Raw genomic sequence first — 24,417 nt, 5'->3', positions numbered from 1 at the left:
ATTTACCACCTCGTCTGGCAGCTCATTCCATACTCCCACCACTCTCTGTGTGAAGAAGCCCCCCCTAATGTTCCCTTTAGACTTTTCCATCCTCACCCTTAACCCATGTCCTCTGGTCTTTTTCTCCCCTTGCCTCAGTGAAAAAAGCCTGCTTGCATTCACTCTATCTATACCCATCATAATTTTATATACCTCTATCAAATCTCCCCTCATTATTCTACGCTCCAGGGAATAAACCTTTCTCTGTAACTCAGTTTCTCAAGTCCCGGCAACAACCTTGTAAACCTTCTCTGCACTCTTTCAACCTTATTTATATCCTTCCTGTAATTTGGTGACCAAAACTGAACACAATACGCCAGATTCGGCCTCACCAATGCCTTATACAACCTCATCATAACATTCCAGCTCTTATACTCAATACTTCGATTAATAAAGGCCAATGTACCAAAAGCTCTCTTTACGACCCTATCTACCTGTGACGCCACTTTTAGGGAATTTTGTATCTGTATTTCCAGATCCCTCTGTTCCACTGCACTCCTCAGTGCCTTACCATTAACCCTGTATGTTCTACCTTGGTTTGTCCTTCCAACGTGCAATACCTCACACTTGTCTGCATTAAACTCCATCTGCCATTTTTCAGCCCATTTTTCCAGCTGGTCCAAGTCCCTCTGCAGGCTCTGAAAACCTTCCTCGCTGTCTACTACACCTCCAATCTTCATATCATCAGCAAATTTGCTGATTCAATTTACCACATTATCATCCAGATCATTGATATAGATGACAAATAACAATGGACCCAGCACTGATCCCTGTGGCACACCACTAGTCACAGGCCTCCACTCAGAGAAGCAATTCTCTACCACCACTCTTTGACTTCTTCCATTGAGCCAATCTCTGATCCAATTTACCACCTCTCCATGCACACCTAGCGACTGAATTTACCACCTCTCCACGCACACCTAGCGACTGAATTTTCATAACCAAATAACCAAATAACATTGTTAGGCTATCAGCCATTGCTGGCAGTGGATCCACCCCAGCCTTGGTTTGGGACTGTGTCAACACAGGGCAAGCCAAGATTGCAGTGGAGTCAATATTAACCAACAAATCTACTAGGACCAGTAAATCTCTACCAATGACTATATCTTTTGGCAAGTCATGAACCATGATATCTTTGAACATCCCCATTCATCCTGAAGATAGTACATGCACAGATAGTTCAGCTTAAGTCCCAGCAAGCCTTACTTCACAACCACACATGCAAAATGCTGGAAGAACTCAACAGGCTGGGCAACTTATATGGAAAAGAGTAGACAGTCGATGTTTCAGGCTGAGGCCCTTCATCAAGTTATGAGTAATGTGTGTTTCCAGCATTTGCAGATTTTCTCATGTTTGTTATATCAAAACCATTTCACTAACCATACTATTTAATGAAATAGGATTATGCTCAGGACAAATAGATCATTGATTTGCCTGAAACGCAAACACCTTTTCTCTCTCCTCAGATGTTGTGTGACCTGCAGAGCATTTCCTCCATTTTCTGTTTCTGTTTCAGATTTCGAGCATGAGGAGTTTTGCTTTTCAACTCGGTTTGTGGTTTGACTACGACCTGCTGACTTGTAATACAACTACTGTGAATGAATCCCAACAGGGTATTATTTTATCCAATTTGTTTTCAGTGGGCAGAGTGAATTGGATTTCATTCAGCGGTGGGGAAAGGTGAATGGTTTTATTTCCATTGGATTTATATTTCTGATAAACTTGATTCGTTCATCTACTAAAGTGAAGCATTAGGTCTTTTCACCAATAGAGAGTTAAGGACTCATTTGGATATGTCATCATTTTAAATAATTTTAAAAGCTAGAATTTTTATTATATAAATATTTATCATAACAAATATTTGAACTGCATAGGTCCAAGTTTACATTCATTAGCCCCCACCAGGTCCAAGCTGGTGGAGGGCTTTTGCAGACTTGTTTATAACCTTAAAAGCACCTTACATTTAATAAAACATAATCTTTTGAAGTTATCAAAATACGAACTGGCGTAATTTTTTAAAAGTCACTGGAACTGTCAGGAAGCACAGAGCAGAAATTCAGCTGTACCTGACTTTACGGCTTGGTAAAATTGTCCTAATATTTAAAATAGTGCACCATGAAATACTTCTGAAGTTGAAATCTCCTGTTGCATTCCCACAGGAAGACCATGGCTCGTGCGAGGGAACGGTGTCCTGTTGTTGCATCATTCAGTCTTCACAGTCTTCACTGCCTTCTTGATGATTAGAGAGAGCCAGTAAACCTGAGGAGCCATGAGCATGGCGTTGGCAAGGGTGCAGTGCAGAGGTATGTGGGAAGGTACCTTATGGGTGGGGATGCCGTACTGCCTACCATAGGCCCAGTACATGAAGGGGAACACGAGGATACGGCAGGTGAAGAAAGTCACCAAAGTGATGATGCCGTTGACCTTGTATAGCAGTGTGTCCTGCATTTTCAGCTGTTTATGAAATTAAACATAGCATTAAAATAATTTATTACTGGCCTTGCAGTAACGCTGCAATACTTATCTTCCATTTTCTGTACACTGTTAATGATACAAACCTGACTGAGTATTTTGGCAAAAGAGACGAACGGTGTGCTCAGCTCTGCCAGGAAAAGGCATCCCAGGAAGAAATCTCCAAGGCCTTTTGTATAATACTGCAAATTTAAAAATAAATCAGATGTTAAATAAAGTAAATAGAGTTACTTGTACTTTGTCAAGAGTTAGATCTTTTAGACACAAGAAATTCTACAGAAGCTGGAAATCCAAAGCAACACAAATAAAAACTCAGCAGGTCAGGCAGCATCCGTGGAAATGAACAAACAGTCGACATTTCAGTCGGAGACCTTTCTTCAGGACGGGAAAGGAAGGGGGAAGACGCCAGAATAAAAAAGTGGGGTGGGGGGAGGGTGGAAGAAGAATAGTTAGTAGGTGATAGGTGAAACCAGATGGGAAGGAAAGGTTTGAGAGGAAAGTATCTGATGGGAGGGGAGAGTGGACCATAGGAGAAAGGGAAGGAGAGGGCACCCAGAAGGAGGTGATGGGCAGATGAGAAGAGGTAAGAGGTCAGAGGAGGCAATAGAAGATGAGGGCATGGGGAGGGAAGTATTTTTACTGGAAGGAGAAATCAATATTCATGCCATCAGGTTGGAGGCTACCTAGACGGAATATAAGGTGTTGCTCCTCCAGCTTTGGAGGTTGCGGAAGTTGCGGAGGCTCATGGTGTGGTAGGTGAGGACAACAGGAACTTCATCACTGGTAAGGTGATAGGAAGATGGGGTGAGCATGGATGTTTGGGAAATGGAGTAGACGTAGCTGAGGGCAGCATCAATGGTGAAGGAAGGGATACCCCATTCTTTGAAGAAGGAGGACATCTCTGATGCCATAGAATGGAAAGCTTCATTCTGGGTTCAGATGTAGCAGAACTGAGTCCAACGTGATCTTTCCACCTCGGCCAATATCATCGCCACAGGGAAACAACACCTCTTTTATTTTAGTCCAGGTGCATTGCAGCCTGGAGGATGTCATAACGAGTTCCCCAACTTCAAATAACTTCCTCTTCCTCTCTGTTTCCATCAGGACTGGACATTGTGTTAACCATTCTACTTCCCCTTTTCTTTCATTTGTATTTTCTGATGTGTTCCATTGAGTCAGACGGCACAACTTGACCCACACTTCACGCCATTAACAACTTGCTTTCTCTTCTCAGTTCTGAGTAAGGGTTCCTGGCCCAAGACATTCACTTGCTTCTGCTGTTTAACTGGTTGGATTCTTCCAGCATCTCTGTTTTTGTTTTAGATTCCAGATCTGCAGTTTTATTTCTCCCTCGCCCCCACCCCACCCACCGTGTCTTGTACTGGTTTTAAGATTGTCTTCCTACCAAGACTGACCCTGCCCACCCGCATCCTTAACCCCTACCAAAATAATTATCCAGCTTTTAGAGTTGTGTTAGGTTCCTTTTACCAGAGCCTGTAACCTTTTAAAACTATTTTGTTCTTAAATCCAGTTATACTTCTGCACGTTTCAAATGAATTCTGTTTGACCGTAATATACAACAAAATAATCTTTGTAAGACAACTAAACTATTGATTATTAGTGTAGAACTTACACACTTAACCATTTAATCGTGCAAAACACTTTTCTGAAGCTTTATTTCAAAACTTCGCAACTGGTAGAATATTCATGTGTTGGAGCCAACAGCGCACAATATCAACTATTGTAGTAAAGCTTGAAACCAAGACAATCAACGACAATGCAAAATGATAGTCTAAATAAATAACATATTCTGAGACATTAATCAAGGATTTGCAACTTGTATTATTAAATCTGTATGCATTTTAAATGCTTTTAAAGAGCCTTCATTTTCTGAGATTCTGACATACTATCCTCGTTGTGCTTCCTCTGCTATTTTGAATGAGAGCTGTCAAAATGTTAAGCATAACTGAGAAGTGTTGGAGGCAGAGCTGTGGACAGGGCCCATTGGGAGGAGAGCCTGGTTGCAGGGACCGTCGTGAGGGGAATCAGGGACGAAGCCTGCCGGGAGGCCAGCCGGTGATAGGGGCCCCCTGGGAGAGGAGCCAGGACACATGGATGGGAAACCGGTCATGGGTCCCAATGGGAAGGGAGCCAGGAATGGAGTCCAGGACCTTGTGTCCAGAGCCAGTTTATGAATAGAGATACAAGAAACTGCAGATACTGGAATCTGGATCACCAGACAAGTTGCTGGAGAACTCATCAGCAGCATCTGTTGGAGAAAGGAATTGAATCCTGCTGCAGAGTTTTGACCCAAGACATTGACAATTCATTTTCTCCCACAGATGCTGCTCGACCTGCTGACTTCTAGTTTTCTGCAGGCTTCCTCCCATTCCATGGGTTTACAATCTTCCTGTTGACTAGGGCAATCCTGAGTCTTCACCTTGTAGTCATTTGCTATGAGGAGATGTGATTGATTAAATACGTTCTTGAAAGGGTCTGTGGCGATGAGGGATTTTTTTTTTCCCTTTGGGAGAGTTTGTGCTCAGTGTCTGAAAAAAACACAAGGGATTTTCCCCCAGTTTGAATGGGGAGGGACCATGAGAGGCCTGCGTCGGGCATTTTCATGCCTTACAAGGTGCAGATTGGAAGTCTGTGTGGGGCACCACTCCTCGCACAGACACTAGAGCAACATGTGGTTAAGTGCCTTGCTCAAGGACACAAGCACGCTGCTGCAGCTGAGGCTCGAACTAGCGACCTTCAGATCAGTAGACGAACCACTTGGCCACGTGCCCAACACAGTTTGAATGAATCAAATGCATATTCAGGTATTAAATAATTCACAGCAAGTGCCATGCAAATAAATCTAATTTTCAAGCCAAGAGGTTAAAGTAAGCACCTGGTATAACCTAAATTTTTTGGTTTGAGTAAGGTCAGAGAATAAGACAATAGTGATGGTTTTGGATCAAAGGGTCCTTTGTTATTTGCTGATTTGGCAGTATTCCCAGCTCCTGAGTGTGAACACTGCGGGTTCAAACTCCAGACGGGGACTGAGGCATGCAGCCTAGACTATCAGTGCTGTTACCGAAAAGCTGGTGCATAGGAGCCTTGTTGAACACAGCTCCATGAGCTTGTCATGTTTGGTGGTAATATTAAAGGGGAGCTGAGGACTTTTTTCTTTTCACTTAAAGGAAAGTGAGAATTTGGAAGTCACCATTTGAAAAGACACAAACCATCTTTGCAATGAACAGGGGTCTGGATTAACACTTGAAGAACTCCAATGGATCAAGAGTTTGAAAATGGGGGAAGCCTACAGTTATGGAGATATAGTCATAGAGTAATATGGCACAGAAACAGGCCTTTCTGCCCACCAAAGTTGCCTACATGAGCCAATCTGATTTCACTGAGATCGGCCCATATCCCTTTTACCCCATGGACTGCTACCGCTAACCGTAGGGTCCATAGATTCCAGGTTGGGAAACCCTGCCGTGAACCTGCTTAAGTTCCTCCCCGCACCTCAAGTGGTGCATCGGGCGGCAACCTTGCTGCTTCTTTGGCGTTTGTCTGTTTTACGAGGCCGAGTTGGTAGCTCGATGCGCAACCCAGCACAGGTGAAACTTGTGCAAGGCGCTGACTGGATTCGAACCAGAGACCTCTTGTTTCGAAGTCCAGGTGCAGGTGCCACTACACCACCAGCACAGACATGAACCTATTCAAATAGCTTTTAAATGTTGTACCTGCCTCTACCACTTCCTCTGACAGCTTGTTCCATACCAACTAACTTCTAAGTGAAAACTTGCCCCTCAGGTCATCTATTTTGGCCAAAGGAGACTCTATGGTTTCCTTTAACCCAGTAAATTTTTGTGATTCTAGGTGTATTCCCAGCAAACATTCTTCCTCCAGCCAGCATCAGTAAAAGCTAATGAACCTTGTTGTTACAGAGTCTTGTGCAAACACTCACGTTTAACAAAGTGATAATTGTTGCCAGTATTCCCTGTACATGAAATGCAATGAAAAGTTTCTGAGAGGTGTACACAAATGTATGTCTGTCTTTCTTCCAGTGGCCAAGTTTGTTTAGGACATGGGCTGTGTAAATGTGATCAAACAGTGCCTGTTCCATATTTCTCAATCTCAGTTAACCGCAGTTTGCCCTCAGTCATCCCTTTGTTGGAGAATTAGCCAAAATTCTCCGGATTGTTGTTCCTTGAAAACCTGAAGGAGTGACGCTTAACTTTGATGCCTCCCGTAGTTCAAAAGCCCTTTGCTATCTGGCTGAGAGATGAAAAACAACCATTTAGATGAGAACCTGGAGGTAGCCAGAGTGAATAGTTCCTGGCAATATACCAAGGAATTTAATGGGAGCAAGAATTTTATCGGGCAAGATAACATAACATCAATATCTTGATGCCAATAAGAGCTGGGGTGGGAGATGCTTTAAGTTTACTCAGAGACTTTACTAGGGGAGGAACTGAAGATAGAACAAACAATTATGCCATCAGGCAGGAGGTACCAAAGCCTGAAGTACCCCACCCCCAGGTTCAGGAACAGCTACTTTCCCACAACTATCAGTTCCTTGAACCAACTTGTACAAACCTAACCCTACTTAGGCAACAGAACACCACAGACTACTTCTTGCACTTCCAAGGACTTGTCCCTGTGTCTTTTTTTTGCAGTTTTTTTTCTCTTTGTCTCCACTGTCTTATATAATTTATGTTCTATGTGTTGCCTGTTCTGGTATGCCTATGATGCAGCTGCAAGTTTTTCACTGTACTCGTACCTCACAATAGTCCTGACTTGGACACTATAGCTCCCATTGTCAGCACTCCTGTTTAAATTTCTAATAAACCTTCCGGAGATTACATGCCACCACCACTCACCATATGCAAACAATGTCTCAAAATTAAGAATTGCAAAACAGCCTACGCTCCAGTTACACAATGGACAATATCCTCTTGCATAATTCAGCTTTGGCAGTTACTCTATCTATACAGCCTTCTGGACCTGATTTTTGCATAGCTCTTAACAAAAAACATATTTCCTCTTCATACATGTTAGACCTTAATAATATCTTCATAGATTGTTTCAACTACAAGGCATTGTTGATTTATCTAATTTTCTCTCCACGCCCAACACATTGCCAAGCCCCAGTTGACCGGACATCATTGGAACCTTAACCAAGTCAGCAATGTGTTTATCCACTCTAACCAGGATGAAATATAATTTAATAGTAAATGAATGCACATTTTCCTCCATGAGAACCACAAACTTGTCGTGCTTTGGGGGCTTGCATGCCTCAATGGAGAGCTACGTTGGCTGGAGTTAGGGGTTTGTGCCTTGGCTCTTGGCAGGGTCACCCATGCCAAACTGGTCAAAGGGCAGAGGTCAAACTAAGAGTGGTCCACTGGTCCTTCTGGTTTGGGAGTTCAACTCAAGACTAACAACCCTGACTGGTAAGAACAAAACTGGTACGGAAACAGCAATGCGGAATCCTTCTACATCTGTGTGCGATGGTATTCCTGAGTCTCCACCCGGACTTGCGTGATTGACAGTAGCAAAAACCGATGAAGGAAGCCCTGAACACTGCCAGAGATGGAGGACTTTCATTGCTGCCATAAGTACCTGCAGCATTACAGGCAGTAGAGAGAGAGAATGCACATATTAAAGTAGCCATTGTGCATGATTCAGATTGGAAAGCAAGTTATATGCCAGAGGTTGCTTCACATCTTCGTTCTCCATTAAGCATCAGCATGAGGTAGTCTGAATTGAAATGGGTACCTGTCTGCTGACTTTCCATGAGAAACATGTACTAGCTTTAAATGGATGGTAGTTTAGCAGAATGTTGCTAAGATGTAAACAGTATACTGTAATGAATTTACAAAGATCCTCAACTGCATCTCACACATTATCCATGTCTCCTGAGACCTTTGTAAATGCTTTAGACTACATACATGCTTTACATCACTTGGTCAAGTTGGCAGCAATTGGCCAATATATACCTAACAGTGAAATACACCAAATAAGAGATTTCTTCACATGATGAATGGACATTGAAACCTTACCATAATAATAGGGAAGCAGACAAGTAACAGGACAAGATGGTGCAGTATGATCAAGGGATTTTTCTTCAGGAAGCCTGTCACAATGCTGAAGGATGAATTGTACTTTTCCTTATGCTTATACCAGTGACAAAGGTACATGGCATAAATATCATAGACCATGTAAGGTGCTCCAAATAATACATAGTCCTTAGAAATCCAATGGCTGGGGACAGAGAACAAATATACAATTACTCTTTAGTATCAGAACAACTTTGCAGTCAGCTATACAAAATGGGTTAAATACTGTATGATTGTAGAGTTCTAGACTTTTTAAGGTGTTCAAAATGTAATTTCTCAATCTCTGTTTAGTGTATGCCATGACCTCACAAATACAAATATTCCGGCACCTCCCTATCAAGCTCAGAGAATGTTTCCAATTATAACAGGTAAATCAATTTTTATAAATTTCCTTAGAGATTTTTCAATGCAATAATACCTCAGTCTCATGATTGGAGGATCACACAACAAATGAGTTTGTAACGAAACTCTCAAATACATTGCTGCTCACACAATCTGTTGATTTAGTAATCAAATGCTCAGCCTGAGATGAGGAGTAATTAAATTGCATTTATTGGAAGATTTATATTTTATTCCCAATGCTTCAATAGTCATCTAAAACAGAGATAGTGTGGCCTTAGGCTCTTGTGTTCTTCAAGGTTGGGTATATGTATGTACAACTGGGCTGGCTCTGTTGTGAAGCCATCAACTGTAAAGTACCTTCTTTGCATTCTTCATTGGCTTCAGTGGTTTTGGCAAAGCTTACGGTCATGAAAGGTGCAATAATAAATCTTTCTAAGCTCACTCTTGACCAATAATAGTCACCCTAAGGGCCAGTATTATTAACATAATGTATAATTAGTATCTAGGAAGGGAGAAGTTTAAAATCTTGAAAAAAATTAATAGGACTTCAATTTTACTGCTCAATGTCCACTGATTTAATAGAAATAGGCTTTGAAGACATGTTTAAACTGGTAGGTTCAGGAAAACTAGACACTCAAAATAAACTAATGACTCAAAATAAATTAAGGTATTGAGATGAGAAATCTGTAGTCATAGAGTTATGCAGCATAGAAACAAGCCCTTTGATGAAACTTTTCTTTGCCAACCAAAGTGCCTGCCTTTGACCCATAGCACTCTAAGCTTTACCTTTCTATTCCAGAGTTATTACCCAGAGGACAGTGAGAATGCAGAATTTATTGAGGCAAAAAGTAGAGATCCATTAACGGGGAAGATAGACAAGCATTTGTCAGAGTGGAGAGTTACACCACTGGTCAGTGAGGATGGATTTGTGGAGGTTAGAAAATGGAGCACAAATTGGTTCAGCTGAGTGGACTGTTTCAGACCTGTACCTTCCGATAATAATCCATCCTTACTTTGGAATCTTTTATCCAAATTTATGTAACAACTGCACACTGTGCAGCTCCAGCTTTCTTACCTATCTTTCATCACATGGTTGGAGGAGGACGTGATTACGTAGCCAGAGAATGTTGCCATCACAGCTTGGACAGAGGAGACGACTCTGATGACCAACAAAAAGAAATGGAGAGTGTCACTGTGGATTCCTTCAAGTACTTTTTGCACTCACGGACATGCAGATTATTTACCTTCTAGGTAGTGGTTGCTGACAAATCATCTCTCTCGTACAGCATCCAAACTAAGACTGTGTCTGTTTTTCAATTTGTATTTTTATTTCACTGTCTGTCTGATGTTTCTGAGCTCAAAATCAGATTTGTCATTTATCTATGGAATTAGTGATGAGTAACAACGAATTTATAGCACCTGGGGCAAATTTTTCTCAGGTTCAAAGTTCCAATTAAGTTTTTTTAAAATCAAAGTACATATACGTCACCATATACCTCTCTAAGATTTATTTTCTTGTGGGCATTCACAATAGAATGAATGAAAAACAACACATAAACAAAAGCTGATGAACAACCAATATACAAGACAAACTGTGCAAATACAAACAAAACCCCTAGGAAATAATAATAAATAAATAGTAAATAAATAATACAGAGAATTTAAGTTGTAGAGGTCCTTGAAAGTGAGTCTGTGGGTTGTGGAATCAGTTCAGTGTTGAGGTGAGTGAAGTTATCCACGCTGGTTCAGGAGCCTGATGGTTGTAGGGTAATAACTGTTCCTAAACCTGATAGTGCGGGATCTAAGGCTCATGTACCTCCTTCCTGATGGTGGCAGCGAGAAGAAAGCATGGCTTGATTGGTAGAGGTCCTTGAAGATGGATGCAGCTTTCCTGAGACAGCACTCTTTGGTGGTTGGCATCACCAAAGGCTGAGAGAGACTCTGTGACTCATGAAATTAAGGAACTCCCGATGACTTGCAAAATTCTCCTATTCTGGCACCCTATTCTTCCCTAAATTTAAACAGCCCACCACTGGCCAGAATGCTTGTGGCTGCCAGACCCCCTGCTCTGCGGATCCTTTGCTAAGTACCTCTGCCTCTTTGTCCCTTCTATAAGGTGCTGCTGAAAACCTGCCTCTGAGGCCAAAATTTTGGTCTTCTGCCCTAATATTTGCTAAACTGGCTCAGTAATTAGTCGAGGCTGCTGCTGCAAAGTACTGTATTAGAGGTGCTAATTAAATGCAAGCTGCCCTTGGAAGAGGCGACTCCTTGGAAATGAGCAGAGAACCATCTGTATATAGCAGGGTTCCCAACTTGGGGTCCACGGTCCCCTTGGTTAACAGGAGTCCATGATGTAAAAAAAGATTGGGAATATAGCTATAGCAACACACACAAAATGCTGGAGGAATTCAGTAGATCAGGCAGCATCTATGGAGGGAAATAAACAGTTGCTTTTCGAGGCCCAGACCCTTCATCAGGACATCTCTATTAATATACATTGAGATAGTGGTTGCCGAATGATAACGTGAAAGGTCTGCAGATCACTTACAGAAAATTAAAAACAGCAGGCATGAATGTAGAATTCTGAAGGATACCACCACTGAGCTGTGAAACTTCTATCCTGCAGATCAGATGATGTTATGCACAAACGTGACAACAAAGAACTTAGGTGGATGTACTTTCACATCTACATTCCACAAAACCTTATGGATGACAGTGTTTGGACTGTGACCACAATATCACTTCCATATTCAACTAGGGAAACAGTGGGCAGGAGGTGGGAGGCAGTGAGGTAAAATGGTGATAATGGGGAAGTCATAGTGCTTAGCTCTGACTAAGACAATTCCATTGTGGGTTCTTCCTGTGATGAACAGCAATAAGTAAGGTAAAAATTAGAGGATAAAACAGCAGCTAAAATATAATAACTTTGTGCACTTTTTAGTTACTTGAGTTGAGTCTCATGAGCCTCAATGTACCTGGAGATGCCAGTTAGTTGATTCTTCAATTAACTTATTTATTTTCATCCCTGATAATTGACTGAAGATTACATTTTCACCTGAATTATATGCTAGTTGAGTTATATTGAGATCAGTAGATAAATGGGGCGACAGTGTAGGGTAGTGGTCAGCACAATGCTTTACCATACCAGCAACTTGGCTTCTAATTCTTGCTGCCACCTGTAAGGGGTTTGCATGTTCTCCCCATGACAGTGTGGGTTTCCTCTGGGTGCTCCTGTTTCCTCCCACTTTCCAAAAACATACTGGTTAATTGGTCATTGTAAGTTGTCCTGTGACTAGGATAGGGCTAAAATTGGGGATTGTGGGCAGCGCAGCTCGAAGGACTGTATCTCAATAAATAATGGCTTGTCATAGCAGAGTTACCGGAAAGAGACTGCATGGAAACTGCTGGTAACACTCAGCATGCCACTTTGTCAGATGGTCTTTGACTGGCAAAATTTATTCTGTTTTTCTTTCCACAGATGCTGCCTATCTTGATGAGATTTTCCACCATTTTCTGTTTTTCTTTCAGACTTTCAGCATCTGGAGGTTTTTTTTTGATTTTCAGAAAATTAATGCAATAGGACTGTTGAATAATCCAATAAATTACTTCCGGTTTTAGAAATACCTATTACTCCATCAGTGCAAGAGTTAGTTCTGGGAACACAGGAACTGATTTTTTCTTGTAAGTGACAGACAGAAATAATGTTCCCAGTAAGTTGTACGCATGTGAACATGCACGCAATTTTTGCTACTAGCACAGAAACGGATTTAAACTGGGCACAAAAGTTCACCAATACCTCATTGGCATGTTAAGTACATCTTAGGATCGTACTCAATCAAATTTCCTTTTCTCGTTTCTGATGCGGATGGTGTTGACAACAAGGAGATTGTGATAATTTGTCTGCAGATTTTAGAACTGACTTGTTTATAACTGTTGTTATTGAAGAAATTATTGAATCAATAATTAAGTGTGCACATGTTGCTGTCACTGGGCAAATTGCACAGCACAAGATTTTTGTGCACGTTGGTCCTTACAAATTAGAGGGAACATTGGATAGAAACCAGCAGAAATCAAGAAAGATGTGCAGAGGTGGAAAGAAGAACAGATATAATCCAGTTTAACAACTTCCCATTTTCCCATTTTCACCTTCTCTGGCACTTCTGCTTGTTCTATTAGCACCCACTCTTTGCAATGGAGCCATTTTTATTTTTGTCAAATACATCATTACTTTTCACCTCACAAACTTGCCCTTTTCGCCTTCTGTCCCTGATTTGCTGCATCTTAAAGCTATGTGATTTTATTCTGAAACTGGATTAGCAATGTTAACTGAAGTAAAAAAACAATGAAACTGGAAATACTCAACAGATCAGGCAGCATCTGTGGAAAGAGAAACAGAGTTAACAGTTCAGAGAAAAAACTCTTTGTCTGAACTAGAGGAACGTTAGCTTGTTGTCTTTCTCCAGAGTTGCTGCCTACCTGATCAATGTTCCTGGTACTCTCTCAGCAAAATGCTGACCAACATAAGCCAGAGAATAAGATATTATGTTAATTGAGGTATTACATTAAATGTGTGGTATCAGAAATGGGCCATTTGGTCGAACCAGTCCATGCTGTCCTTTATTCTCTAGTGGAAGCTCTGCTCCCTCTTTCTGGGCCCAAATCTATCAAAATACTCCTCTACTCCATTCCTGCTCCTTTGCTTGTCCAGACTCTCCTTAAATGTGCTTAACTGTTTCCTACAACCACTCCCTCTTCGAATGAGTTCCACATCCCCACCACTCTTCCGACAAAGGAATTTGTTCTGAATTGTCTATTCAATCTCATGGCGATGATCTTATATTGGTGGCATCCAGTTACAGTTTCCCCACAAGTACAAACGTTCTTTCTATATTTTAAAGACATTTATTGGTTCACACCTTAAGTTCCTTTTCCTATGAGAAAATAGACCTAATTTCTTCATCCTCTTCTCACTTGTATATCCCCACTTTCCTGTATCCTGTTCATTAATATAAGAAACAGGCACAGGAGTAGATCATCTGGTCCATTAAACCTCCTTTGGCATTCAATAAGACTATGGCTGATCTGCATTTTCTCCCAGAATATTAGACCTTGATTAATTTTGGCTATTTAATAAGTTTAGATACTTCACCCTTTACAGCTATAAAAATATCTAAGTACATCCTCATACAATACCGTGTAAAAGTCTTAGACGCATCTACAGTGTATAGCTAGGGTACAATACAGTATTGTGCAAAAGGCTTAGGTACTGTATTGTAGCTCAGGTACAATATAACCATATAACAATTACAGCATGGAAACAGGCCATCTCGGCCCTTCTAGTCCGTGCCGAACTCTTACTCTCACCTAGTCCCACCGACCTGCACTGAGCCCATAACCCTCCATTCCTTTCCTGTCCATATATCTATCCAATTTAACTTTAAATGACAACATTGAACCTGCCTCAACCACTTCTGCTGGAAGCTCGTTCCACACAGCTACCACTCTCTGAGTAAAGAAGTTCCCCCTCATGTTACCCCTAAACCTTTGCCCTTTAACTCTCAACTCATGTCCTCTTGTTTGAATCTTCCCCACTCTCAATGGAAAAAGCCTATCCACGTCAACTTTATCAATCCCCCTCATAATTTTAAATGCCTCTATCAAGTCCCCCCTCAACCTTCTACGCTCCAAAGAATAAAGACCAAACTTGTTCAACTTTTCTCTGTAACTTAGGAGATGAAACCCAGGCAACATTTTAGTAAATCTCCTCTGTACTCTCTCAATTTTATTCACACCTTTCCTATATAGTACTGGTCAAAATTCTTAGGAACATATATATAGCTAAGACTTCTGCACAGCACTGTATTTGTTGATGTGGAGTGGAGAGCAAGTTTGTAAATATGGCAGGAGCAAAGGATGTTGGGAATAGACAGGGTGAAGTGCCATGGGAGGGGCATGGGGCAGGTGGCACAGAAGGAATGCCAGGCCTTGTGCAGATACACCCACCTCTGAGACACCAGGCAAGGTCATTTGACTCTGAACAATTGGCTTCTTGCTCATTACAGAATGTCTCTCTGGTGCTTCCTGCATCCTTCCCTCTCCTTTCACCTTTTCCCAATCATGATTCCCCTCTCCCTTCCCCTTTTCTCAACCATGATTCCCCTCTCCTTTCCCCTTTTCTCAACCATGATTCCCCTCACCCTGACCCCTCCCCACTCTCAGACCACAACAGAGACCCAAATCCGAAGCAGGTTTATCATCACTCACAACTGTCATGAAATCTGTATTTATTTGTGTGAGCAGTACAGTGCAATACATAAAGTTACTACAGTACTGTGCAAAAGTCTCAGGCACCCTAGCTGTATATATGTGCCTAAAACCTTTGCACATTCTTGCAGGATATGGAAATTCCACATCTTCTTTTTTCAGAATAAGGAAGTTAAGAAGTTATTTTATTTGTATTTTAAAGTAGTGCACCCTGTCGGATTGTTTGCAGCAAATATGGTCTCCCTTGAATGAAACTTTCCCCTCCCCACATCACCTTCCATTTTTCTTTCATCCATGTGCCCATCTAAGAGTCACTTAAATCTCCCTAATGATTCTGCTTCTACCTCCACCCCTAGCAGCACATTTGTGTAAAAAAATTGACCTCCCACACGCCTCCCCCAAACTTTCCTCCAATCACCGTAAAATTATGCCCTCTTGTATTAACCATCTCCACCCTAGGAAAGAGTAATTGGCTGTGTGCTTGATCTGTCTTATACACCTCTATCAAGTCATCTCTCATCCTCCTTTCCAAAGAGAAAAGCCCCAGCTCGCTCAACCTATCCTCATATTACCCATGTTGCTGTATCATGTTTAGACAAACAACAGATAATTTCTTGCCTCTCAAGGGCTTACAATCTGGAATCAGCCATATTATTTACAAGATTTCATGCTTTTGATAAGATAACATAGGAGTATAAAAATAGCAGAAGTAGACTGTTGTCCCTGCAGGCTTGTCCGTCATACATTCAGGCTGATCTTCTACCCCAAACATCATTTTCCATCACTATCCTCACTTTCCTCAATTCCCCTAATATCCAGAAATCTTGGATCTCTGTTTTACATAAACAAAAGCTGAGTTTCCACACACATTGAATGGTCCATGAATCCATGAACACTGCCTCATTATTCCTTTTGTTTGCACTATTTATTTATTTTGTAATCCATGATAATTTTATACCTTCGCACTGTACTGCTGCCGCAAAACAGAAAATTTTACATTTTATGAGTCAGTAATAATAAATCAGAATCTGAAATGAATGAAAAGATTTTGGGAGTGCACCAATGAGCAGGTGTGATTGATCCACAAACATCCAGAGTAGATCCGATGAGTCAACCAGTCATCTTTCTGTATCATAACTGTTTGCTAATTCTATAAGCACAGGCTACTAAAGAGACTGCAACATCTCAACTTAACCGCTCAAGTCTTGATTCTTAACCTATGGTAGATGTGAATATATTAAAAATACATCTTTCATTGTACCCCAACAGAAACCCACACAGCCCGTCGATGAACCTTGTGGCACAAATGCTGAAATTATTTTTTGTCTTTGCACTCTACTGCTGCCGCAAAGCAACATGAACATCGATTTCTCTAACTTCTGGTAATTTCTCCCCTTCTCCCTTCTCTCTTTTTCCATTCTCCACTCTGCCACCCTCTTACCTCTTCTCTTCACACCTGCTTATCACTCTCATTTCCTATCAGTTTCCTCCTTTTTCAGCCCTTTACCTTTTCCTCCTATCACCTTCCAGCTTCTTAATTCACCCCCCGTTCCCACCCACCTGGTTTCACCCATTATCCTCCAGATTGAGCTCATCCCCTCCGCCCACCTTTTTATTCTGACGTCTTCCTTTCCAGTCCTGTTGCAGGGTCTTGGCCTGAAACGTTGACTGTTTATTCAGTTCCATAGACGCAGCCTGACCTGCTGAGTTCCTCCAGCACTTTGTACATTTTACTCTGGATTTGCAGCATTTTTCAGAACCTTTTGTGTTAAATTATTTCTCGTCATATAAGTCAGTGATACTAAACCTGATTCTGGCTCTGACTTTTGTGTTAGATAATTCTAAAGGTTGAAAAGCAATGAAAGATCTCACCTTACTCCTAAACAATCTACCTCTTATTCTCCAGTTGTGTTCCCTGATCCAACATTCTTCAGGCAGTGGAAAAATCCTCTCTGCATCCAGCCTGTCATGTCTTTTTATTAACAGTTTTTTATTAACCTATGATGAGATAGCCTCTTCTAAATGCTCAAGGACACAGTCTCAGTCTATCTAGTCTCTCCTCTAAAAGCTATCCTGTCATCCTTGCAACCTGTCTAGTCAACCTCTGCCACACACCCACTTTGGTGATGTACTGTATATCCTTTCTCTGATAAGGAGAAGAAAATTATACACAATATTTGAGATTCAGTCTCTCCAAAGCCTGATACAATTCTTATTGCACCCTTGATTAAAGTAATATTTGGGGCAGCACGGTAGTGTAGTGGTTAGCACAATGCTTTACAGTACCAGTGATACAGGTTCATTTCCTGCTGCTATCTGTAAGGAGTTTGTATGTTCTCCCCATAACCACATGGGTTTCCCCCGGGTGCTCTGGTTTCCTCCCACAGTCCAAAGACATACCAGTGAGCAGGTTATTTGGTCATTGTAAATTGTCCCGTGATTACATAGAAATATAGAAAACCTACAGTACAATACAGGCCCCTCGGCGCACAAAGCTGTGCCGAACATGTCCTTACCTTAGAAATTACCTAGGGTTACCCATAGCCCTCTATTTTTCTAAGCTCCATGTACCTATCCAGGAGTCTCTTAAAAGACCCTATCTTTTCCGCCTCCAACACTGTCATCGGCAGCCCATTCCGTGCACTCACATTGACAGTGATGAAATGCTTTGAGAGGTTGGTCATGACTAGACTGAACTCCTGCCTCAGCAAGGAACTGGACACATTGCAATTTGCCTATAGCCACAATAGGTCAACGGCAGATGCAATCTCAATGGATTAAATTGGAGTGTTGTTGGGCGGCGCAGCTCAAAAGGACAGAAGGGCTTAATCTGCACTGTATCTCAATAAATAAAATAAATAATAAATAAATACCTGGCAAGATTTATATGCCTTCATCCAAAGTAATCATTTCATCCCTAATGACCAGTGCTGATAAAGGGTCGCGGCCTGAAATGTCGACTATGTACTCTTTCCCATAGATGCTACCTGGCCTGCTGAGTTCCTCCAGCATTTGGTGTGTGTTAATTGTTTAATTCATCTGTCCTTATTTCCCATAATACATTCTAATGCTTTTTTGGATATGAGGCTTATATTTGCCTTCACTAGTATTTCATATTTACAAAACTATGAAAGTTTTCATTGGCTGTTTTTATGTTTCTTGCCAGTCTACTCTCAGGTTCGATCTGTCTTTTCAATGTCTTGGTCTTCTGTTGCTGTATTCTAAAGTGTCAAGTCTTTTGGCTATTTCTGGCACAGCACAAAAGGCTCTGGAGGAACTCAGCTGGTCAGGCAGCATCTATGAAGGGAAATGGAGTCAGCGTTTTAGGTCAACACCCTTCATCAAGACTGGCTATTTCTTGCATCTGTTCACATCTGCTATTTTTGGCAACATTTTAAGATTCTTCTTTTGATTAAATATTATCGATAATTTACTTTGTCAGCTATGGACAAATCACATAGTTTTGGATTTCTGTATCATAAAGGAATATATTATTAAGGAATATATAAAGTACAGTTTATGCAAAATTGAGTAGTTTGGCCAGCACAGTAGCACAGCAGTTTGTGCATCGCTGTACACTACCAGTGATTGATCGGGGTTCAATTTCTGCCACTGTGCGTAAGAAATTTGTACATTCTCCCAATTACCACCTGGGTTTCCTCCAGGTGCTCTGGTTTCCTCCCATGTTCCAAAAATGTACACATTAGGGTGAGTAAGCTGTGGGAATGCTGTGTTGGTGCCGGAAGCATGGCGACACCTGAAGTCTGCTCAGCAGCATTCTTGCTGATTTGATTTGACGCAAACGAGTTGACGTTGATTGTACGCGTGACAAATAAAACTAACCTATAATCTTTAATAATTTATTTAAGTGCTAACTATTGCCTGTCTACCATCATACAGTAAGCTCTCCTTTCACCTTTTAGTAGGCTGGTTAGTTAATAACAGTTGGTTAATATTGCTAAGCAGCTGGTTAATGTATAACAATGTAATTAGTAACTGGAACAAGTATGATGAAAATCCAAAGTAACCCAGAGGATATAAAAATTACATTTCTTTATATTTAGAGATACGGCATAGTAACAGGCCCCTACAGTCCAATGAGCTCACACCACCCAATTACACCCATGTGACCAATTAACCAACTATCCTATACTTTTTTGGTATGTGGGAGGAAACCAGAGCACTTGGAGGAAACCCAAGCAGCTACAGGGAGAACAAACAAACTCCTTGCAGACAGCAACGGAATTGCACCCCGACCTTTTGATCCCTGGTGATGAAAAGTGTTACACTAACCACTATGCTACCATGTCGTCCCATCAGCAATGTGAGCAAAGCCTTTTTTCTTTAAAGCCCTGTGAAAAATACAATTTCATGGGATTCCTTGGTCTATGACTGTTCAAAATGGGGATGGAGCATCCAGGAAAGCACTGAGTTTTGAGTTTCTTCACTGGGACCAAATGGAGGCTAAGCAGATGAACAGCAGAAGCAGCACAAAACCCACCCACCTGTTGCCATCAGGTCACAAAGGTCTACAACACCCACGTAAGACTCCTCCACCAATTCCACAAAACTAGAGTGCAAACATTTCATCCTTGATGCCAGAGAAAATGAGATTGATATTATGTGAAATGAAACACTCACTGGCCACTTTATTAGGTACACCTGTACATCTTATTAATGCAAATATCTAATCAAACAATCACGTGGCTGCAACTCAGTACATAAAAGCATGCAGAGGGTTACTTGTTGTTCAGACCAAATATCAGAATGGGGAAGAAATGTGATCTAAGTGACATTGACCGTGGAATGATTGTTGGTGCCAGACGGGGTGGTTTGAGTATCTCAGAAACTGCTGATCTCACACACAACCATCTCTAGAGTTTACAGGGAATGGTGTGAGAAACAAAAAATATCCAGTGAGTGGCAGTTCTGTGGGTGAAAATGCCTTGTTAATGAGAGAGGTCAAAGGAAAATTGCCGGACTAATTCAAGCTGACAGGAAGGCGACAGTAAATCAAATAACCACATGTTACAACAGTGGGGTTCAGAAGAGCATTTCTGAATGCACAATATGTTGTACCTTGAAGTGGATAGACTACAGTAGCAGAAGCAGCATTTAAAGGAATTAGTAAAGCTTAGGTTCTGGAGGTTCCTAATAAAGTGGCCACTGAGTGTACCTTAAAAAAAATTTTATTTCTTGCAATGGAGTTCCAATCATGTGTGTGATTCTGTTTGTAAAGATAAGTCCCTCAGGACAGTGTATTCTGTTTAAAGAAACAGATTACCTACAATGTTTCGCACCCCACGATGATGGTCTTTCTCAGGTGTGTGAAAGAAGAGTGTGCAGAGGAAAGCAAAACTTATTTCAGAAGTAATCTGCTCATAAGCTCAATTTTTAAAGTGTTTAGTGGAGTATGCATGATTTGCCATTGTCTGTGATGTCAGACAGTCTGAACACAAGGGCAAGCTCACCTGTCAGGCCTGGATGACTGAGCAGACGTGTTGCTAGGCACTCTCACCCAGTCTCAGACCTTGATCTCCTGGGACAGTGACTGAATGTTCATGCACTGTCGCCTGTGTCAGATCAGCTAATTGAGGGAGGCCACACAAATGCATTTATGTGGCCAAGCTCAGAGCAAGACCTTCTGGCTATGGACATCGTTGGCAGATCATCAGTCAGTCGGCACTCTGCACAATGCCAACCTTCTGCCACTTCATAATTGAGATTGTCAACAAGTGGACAGAAGAGCAGCAAACACTGAATCACTCTTTCTGAAAGGGGATCAAAATCTTGCAATTATTATGGCACAGGAGGAGGCCACTTGGCCATTTGGGTCAGTGCTGGATCCTAGTAAAGCAATAATTCCCCAGGTTACTCGGTTTACTGGGTGTTTATCCAATTCCCTCTGAAGTTGCTGGTTATGTTTTCATCCCTCGTGCAGCCAGCGAAAGTCAGTTCCTAACTGCTCCTTGCATGTGAAGTTCCTTTTTTGCATCACCTTTCCATTAATCACTCACTTGGTTCAACTAGAATTGCAGGGTGATTGCTCCACCGTGACCTCAATATTGGAACAAACCACAGACTTTCATAGGCTATAAGTCTTTCCTTTTCCATGTCCAGACTCACTGAGGAGCTTTGGCAATGTAATGTTGAAAAAGAAAGCTGCAATTATCCTAGGACATTCCAAAGCATTCAGGACATCTTCAAAGCATCTATCCTTAAGGACCCTCCTCACTCAGGACATACCCTCTTCTCATTGCTACCATCAGGGAGGAGGTACAGGAGCCTGAAGGCACACACTCAGTGATATAGGATCAGTTTCTTCCCCTCTGCCATCAGATTTCTGAATGGACATTGAGCCCATGAACACTACCTCACCACTTTTTCTTGTTTTTTTGCACTAATTTAATTTAGCTTTTAAAATATGTATACTGTAATTTTTAGCTTTTATTATGTACTGCAATGTACTGCTGCCACATGATAAGAAATTTCACAATATAAGCCAATGATATTAAACCTGATTCTGATTTATGAGATAGATTTGTTTGTGATGTATTCAATTATCATGTAATCGCAGCAACATTATGGGCCGGACACTGACAACTGGGACTGGAGAGGAGGATGCTATGGTTAGTGTGGACAAGATGAGTCAGCATAAATGTTTTCATGCTGTATTAAGCTGCTCCTCTCCATCTACCTACTCAAATCCCTCCTAAATGCTGTAATTGTACTTGCCTCTGGGCAGCTCATTCCAGGTACTCACTACTCTCTGTGCAAAGAAGTTACCTTTCAGGTTTTTTAAATTCTCTCCCCTGTTACCTTGAATTGGATACCCCAGCCCGGAGGAAAAGTCTATGACCCTCCATCCTTTCCATACCCCTTGTGATTTTAGAAACTTCTATGAGGTCACTCCCTCATTGTCCTGTATTCCAGGAAATAAAGATCCAGTGTGGCCACCTCTCCCTGTAACCCAGGCCCTCTAGTCCAGGTAGCGACCTTGTAAATCTCTTCTCCACCCTCTCCGGCCTAGCAATCTTTCCTATAAAAAAGTGACCAAAGCTGTACACAATGCTGCAAGTTTCTTACCAATGACATAGAACTCCAAGCTAATGCCCCTAACTCCTAAACTCAATACAGTACCTTGACTGACGAAGGTCAGTGTGCTAACAGCCTTCATCACCATTCTTTCGGCTTGCTCAGAAACACAGCTCATGCAGCATCAGTCAGTATGACTGTCACCAGACTTCTGAAGCAGGCACTCCTTACTGATCATAAACACAAGAGATTCCACAGGTGTTGGAAATCCAGAGCAACACACACAAAATACTGGAGGAACTCAGCAAGTCAGGCAGTATCAATGGAAGTGAATAAAGAGTCATTTCTGATGAAGGGTCTCAGTGCAAAATGTTGACTGCTTATCATTTCCATTGATACTCCTTACTGATCTCTGTCAGGGCAACAGAGTACCAGATGGACTGAGAAGATATCTTGGATGTTTTCAAAGCCTCCAGGACGAAATGCAAACCCCCTACAAATATGTGGTAATCCTTAGCCCAAGACAAATAAGGGAAGGAACAGCTGGCCATAATGACAGCCCTGAGTCTCCTTGTTGGAAGCTAAAGCACAGATGGAGTACATCACCCCTGAACTAATCACACCCTACCTCTCTCTGTGGGTCCTGTATTAGTTCATCAATTGTCAAAGAAATGGCATAGAAGCAAGTTGCCTAACTGCAAGAGAATGCATAAAAAGACTAGGATAGGTTGAATGAGCTAGGGTTTTTTTCTCTTTAGAGCAAAGGAGTATGAGAGGTGATTTGATAGAGCTGAACAAGATGATAACCAGTGAATAACCAGACTTTTATTTCAAGGACAGAAATGGCCAAGAGCCAAGAGGAATGACTTTCAGGAGATTGGAGGAAAGCATAGGGTCGGGGCGCAGAATATCAGAGGTAAGGTTTTAAAACAGAGAATGATGGATGTGCGGAACCTAGAGGCAGATACATTAGGGGTCGTGAGGGTGATAGGAAAATGAAGGACTATGTAGGAGGGGAAGTTTAGGTTGATCTTAGAGTAGATTGAAAGGTTGGCATAACATCGTGGACCACAGGTCCTGTACTATGCTATAATGGTCTATGGTCTCAGACCAGATGAAGGCTTCCTGGAAGAGAAAGTTCCACAGAGATTAACAAGAAATTTCAACTTCTCATTTTTCAGTGTGAACCCCTTATTTTAAAACAGTGAGCCGGATCCCCAGACTTCCCGTCCGGGGAGAACCCCCCCCCCAGCTTCTACTCAGTTGGAAGTCGGTAGGGGATTCCCAACTTGCGGGCTGCCCCCCAACACATTCTCGAACTGTGTTGGTCGTTAACGCAGAAAGCCGTATTTCGCTATGTGTTTCGATGTACATGTGACAAATTGCGTTTAAGCTAGTTTGTAATCACAGTGAATATCTGTGAAGATTGCACTTCCAGAGTAACTCTGTGTGGCTGAACCCTTTACGATTTACCTTAGATGACAAGACACTGGGCTTGCAAACTGAGAAATTCCGGTTCACCTTTACAATTCCGAGAAGCGGTCAGTTCAATAGCGGGCTGGGGGGAAGGTCGGCTGTGCAAGCTGCGGGTTGAAGTGGAAGTTACCATTTACCTGACGCTGATGTGGACGACGTCTCCGTCAGTTAGTGCCGGCGACGCTCTGTGCACCAGTCTCCGGGTGAGAACGAAGACACCCGGGAAAAACACGCAACCAAGGGCCACAAGATGCCACATCTCTGGTTTGGGTAGCGAATGCGAAGCCGGTGATACCGAGCGACCAGCCGTAGCTTCGTCCAGGTGGTGGCTCTGCCGTGTGAGGGGCACAAACACATACACGCTCGTCGGGCTAGTGATATAGTGAATCAGGAAGCCCCGAGGCGGGCTGAAACCTGTGGTGAGAGTAAGATCTGAGTGTCATCGCTGTAACATTGACGGTCACATGATCTCTGCTAATGACTCTCCACGCACACACACTTCTCAGACAGTTTGAATAGAAATAATTTTTTTTCAGTCAGGGTGGAGACCTCATATATAGACAGAATGCTGATACTTAAAAAAAAACAACACGCTGCTGGACGAGCTCAGTTGATCGGGAAGCATCTGTGGAGACAAAAGAATGGCCAAAGATTTGGGTGGAGACCTTAAATCCGA

General features: G+C 41.9%; 1 protein-coding gene across 1 annotated transcript; it reads right to left on the bottom strand.

Annotated features, from left to right (window-relative positions):
• Positions 1-1,833: 1,833 nt before the first annotated feature.
• LOC140187661 (TLC domain-containing protein 3A-like) lies at positions 1,834-24,162 on the bottom strand. The gene is made up of 5 exons (XM_072243184.1): positions 23,879-24,162; positions 10,042-10,125; positions 8,568-8,769; positions 2,598-2,693; positions 1,834-2,493 (listed from the first exon to the last, which is right to left on the bottom strand). The coding sequence occupies exons 1-5, from the start codon at positions 23,998-24,000 to the stop codon at positions 2,242-2,244; spliced, it is 756 nt and encodes a 251-aa protein (XP_072099285.1). The 5' UTR covers positions 24,001-24,162; the 3' UTR covers positions 1,834-2,241.
• Between the last annotated feature and the right edge of the window lie 255 nt (positions 24,163-24,417).

The sequence above is a fragment of the Mobula birostris genome, chromosome 25 (assembly GCF_030028105.1).
Source record: "Mobula birostris isolate sMobBir1 chromosome 25, sMobBir1.hap1, whole genome shotgun sequence".
Lineage (NCBI taxonomy): Eukaryota > Metazoa > Chordata > Chondrichthyes > Myliobatiformes > Myliobatidae > Mobula > Mobula birostris.
Note: the sequence above shows the minus strand (reverse complement) of the source record. Positions and strands in the feature narration are given on the sequence as shown.